Source organism: Alligator sinensis, unplaced genomic scaffold (genome assembly GCF_000455745.1).
Source record: "Alligator sinensis unplaced genomic scaffold, ASM45574v1 scaffold100_1, whole genome shotgun sequence".
Taxonomy (NCBI): domain Eukaryota; kingdom Metazoa; phylum Chordata; order Crocodylia; family Alligatoridae; genus Alligator; species Alligator sinensis.
In genome coordinates this window covers 403,243-406,876 of record NW_005842193.1, presented here as the reverse complement: position 1 = coordinate 406,876, position 3,634 = coordinate 403,243, and the positions used below count along the sequence as shown (strand labels likewise).

Genomic DNA, 3,634 nt, shown 5'->3' with positions numbered 1-3,634 from the left:
GGGAAAGAGCTTTGTAACACACATTGAATCATCCTGTCTCACTGCAGAATAATCAGTGCTTGTCCGATTTTATCTGGCTGATCGTTTTAGGATAAGTGCAGGTGCATCAACCTGTACCAAAAGTACAGGTTCATACCAAATCAAAAGCCCAGTTTCTGGAAATAATAGCCTAAATGTATCCATAGTGTAAGTTTCCTTACACAAAAGAAAAATCTGGCATGTTCTTTTTTTTCCATCAGTCATGACTTGTGCTAAAGAGTCAAATTGTCCTTTATTTAACTAACAAAAGCAAAATTGATGGAAGTTTAGTTTCATTGAATAAAAGAACAGGGGAAAGAGAAAGCTGCTGTTTTGTTCATCCTGTGTATTATTTCAAAGTTTCTATCATGAAGAATGCCACTAAGGACACTGGATAGTCTGCACCACTAAATGCCACAGGCTGCCTTGTGCTTGGTTTGTTAAAGTTTTTCTTGGTGCAGGTATTAAATTAACTTACCATTGTTCCCTAGGTAGCTGTTTTAAACCTTCCAATAGGTATGGTGATGAGTGCTGCTTAAAGCCTTGTTTTAAAATTTGTACATTGACTCTTGTTTAAAATTTTCCATTTGAAGGTGTTATGGCAGCAAGGGGGCTCTTAGCCAATCCAGCCATGTTTGCAGGATTTGATGAAACACCACTGAAGTGTGTACAGGACTGGGTTGACATTGCTCTTGAACATGGGACTCCTTTTACATGTTTTCATCATCACTTGATGTACATGATGGAACGGATAACTTCAAAACAAGAAAAAAAGGTTTTTAATGTTTTATCAAGCACCCCAGCAGTTTTGGATTACCTTAGTGACCACTATGGAGTGTAAGAGCTTTTAAAGTATTTTAAACATATGAGTATCACATTTTATATTTCGGAATTGCTAATAAGTTGTCCTCATGTTGATATTTTATTTGTCAACGTCATATATAATACCAAAAGATTTTGTGCAGTCACATATTACTAAATGTTTGATCATATTTGATCATAATATGATCATTTTTATAGTATTTTTATGTTAACTTTTGCTACTCAGGAAATAGTAACAACTTGAAAACAGCCTTTATATGGAGATATTGCAGTGCATTACTATACATGGAGTTATGATGATATAAGCAAGTCCTTGTAGAAAAAACATTAATATATGCAGTACCAAAGTGTTTACAAAGACAGGTCCCGGCCCTGCAGCCTTTGCTCATAAGAGATTTCTGCTCGGAACAATAGGCCTAATGATAAGTAAGGGCTATAGGATCAAATGTAAAGGATATTAAATAGATTTGTTCTTTTATCTGTGAAAAGCTTAAGGTGTATTTTTCTGATGTACAGATAATTATGCTGTCATTTTAAGTTTAAACAATGGAAAATGTTAGTGCCCAGAATATCAGGGCTTTCCACAGCTGCCTCTCTTTAGGTTCAGCTGTTTCTTTTGGCAAATGTAAATGGGCTTTGAACTCAGCAGAATTCCAGATTCCCCTTGCTATATGATTGAAATAGATTAAAACTATGTGTGTTTATCTTGTAACTGAAAGAACAGGCTAAATTATATTTTCTACCCATTATAGGGATAGCAGGGCAACTCTGTGCGCAGGGCAGCAACAGTTGACACAGTTCCAATGGCAGTGGTGCAATGAGATGCTGCAGCAGTGGCAGTTATTTTTGTGCCCTTCTACCCGCTCAACCAAGGTGTACCTGAGGCTTCTCTCCTAGTCACCCCCCTTCAGTTATGCTACTGCCCCAGTAATTTAATATTTAAAGTAGAAACTATGTGCATTTTGTGTTAAGTGATATCATAATTTTTAGTAATGAGGTCTCAATTGAGCAAGGGAATTAAGCAGTATAGTACCATTGATTTTAAACATAGGAGTAGTCTTATTTTGAAGTTCTATTGTGCTGAACAGGTACATACAAAAAACTAGAACTCTTGGTTCCAAAATGATACCTTTTATTAGACCAACTGGAAAATGGCAAGAAAATTATCCTTTTCTGCAAGCTTTCAGGAGCAAAGTCCCCTCGTCAGGCTCTGGGGAAAGTGTAGATGGTACAAGATGGTAAAATGTCCCCATAAGTAGGAAATAAACTTCATTTTTGCACAGAGGGAGCTGAAGATGGAAGTCTGTCTCTCTGGGTCCATGAGTGTCTTTGTGAGCTGTGTTAAGTAGCTCTTTGATGTGTTGATCAGGTAGAATTCCTTCCCTAGAGGTGTCAGATGGCAGGCATGGACCCAGAGGGACAGACTTCCATCTTCAGCTCCCTCTGCAAAAATGAAGTTTATTTCCTACCTATGGGGACATTTTACCATCTTGTACCATCTACACTTTCCCCAGAGCCTGACGAAGATCATCGAGTCCGACCCCCTGCATAGGCAGGAAAGAGTGCTGGGTCTAGATGACCCCAGCCAGATGGTTATCCAACCTCCTCTTGAAGACCCCCAGGGTAGGGGTTTTGTATGTCTTTTTGTCTCAGACCAACACAGCTACCAAGTACACCCCTGAAACAGGTACATGAAACTTAATGATTTGTTCAATATGTACTATGTACAGTATATACATGTTCATTAATAGAGTGTAATAAGCACTTTTATATATATAAATAAAAGGAACTGGATAATATTTATGAAACCATATAAAGAAGCATAGAGTTTTAATTCGGTTAGCAAGAAGAAGTAGTCTTTTGTAAGTCAGAAGACAGGCTAGCCAACATGATTCTCTCAGCCAGGTTCTCACAATCCAATTTCTTTTAGTTGTTCAACAAAGCATTATTGTTAGTTAGAAGTGTCTTTATTTATAGGCAAAATGTAATGAAAATTGGAACACAAGGATAACATTCCACACTATTGCAGTGGTCTTGGTAGGGGAAACTTCACAGACTTTTCAGTCCAATGTAATAAAGGTTTTGATCCAAAATCATGCATTTCATACAGCATCTGGCTACACTCAAATTCATACCAGTAATGCTTGCATTTTAATTAGTATTTGACTTTTGTACCTCTGGAAGTGACTGTATAAGAATATAAATAGCTGTTAATTTTCTAAACTATCTGTTTAATTTTGTATATGCTCCCAATTAATGTTTTTATTAAATGTGTCATAAACTTTAGGATATGGCTCTAGTTTCCCTGCTCTTACCTTTTAAAGCAAACTTTATTTTTATATGAGAATTTTCTAATATGGCAGCTTAAGAGACTGTTATTTGCTGTTAGTGTAGTATGTACCACCATTGGGATATTTAGGGAAGCATTGTAAGAACATAACACAGGGCAGTTCATCTCTCCCGACATGCACGTCATCCAATCCTTTTACATAAATTGATCATGCTTCTTAAAAGCAGCCAGATTTTTTGCCCCACTACTCCTATTGGGAAGCTGTTCCAGAATCACTGTTCTGATAGTTAGAAATCTTATTTCCAATCTAAATTTATTCATGCCCAGATTATACTATGTATTTTTATTGCACCCTTACCCTTTAGCTTATGTAGTTCTTTTGTCCTCCTTGAGATTTATCACTATGATGTATTTATAGATGGCAGTCACATCCTTTCAGCCTTTATTTTACCAGCTAAGCACCTATCATATGCTAGCTTCTCTAGTTTCCTATTCATTCTAGTA

The 3,634-nt window shown here is 36.7% G+C and overlaps 1 protein-coding gene across 8 annotated transcripts in view; it reads left to right on the top strand.

Annotated features, from left to right (window-relative positions):
- Positions 1-1,995, top strand: part of DUS4L (dihydrouridine synthase 4 like) — an 11,626-nt gene extending 9,631 nt beyond the window's left edge. For 7 of the 8 annotated variants that reach the window (XM_025207387.1, XM_025207384.1, XM_025207385.1 and 4 more), the window contains 2 exons: positions 612-855; positions 1,593-1,995. In XM_025207387.1, coding sequence (XP_025063172.1) covers positions 612-855; positions 1,593-1,737 — 389 coding nt within the window. In that variant the 3' untranslated portion in view covers positions 1,738-1,995. Of the gene's footprint in view, positions 1-611 lie in introns of all 8 variants that reach the window. The other variant, XM_006026434.3, reaches the window with a different exon arrangement.
- Positions 1,996-3,634: the final 1,639 nt, after the last annotated feature.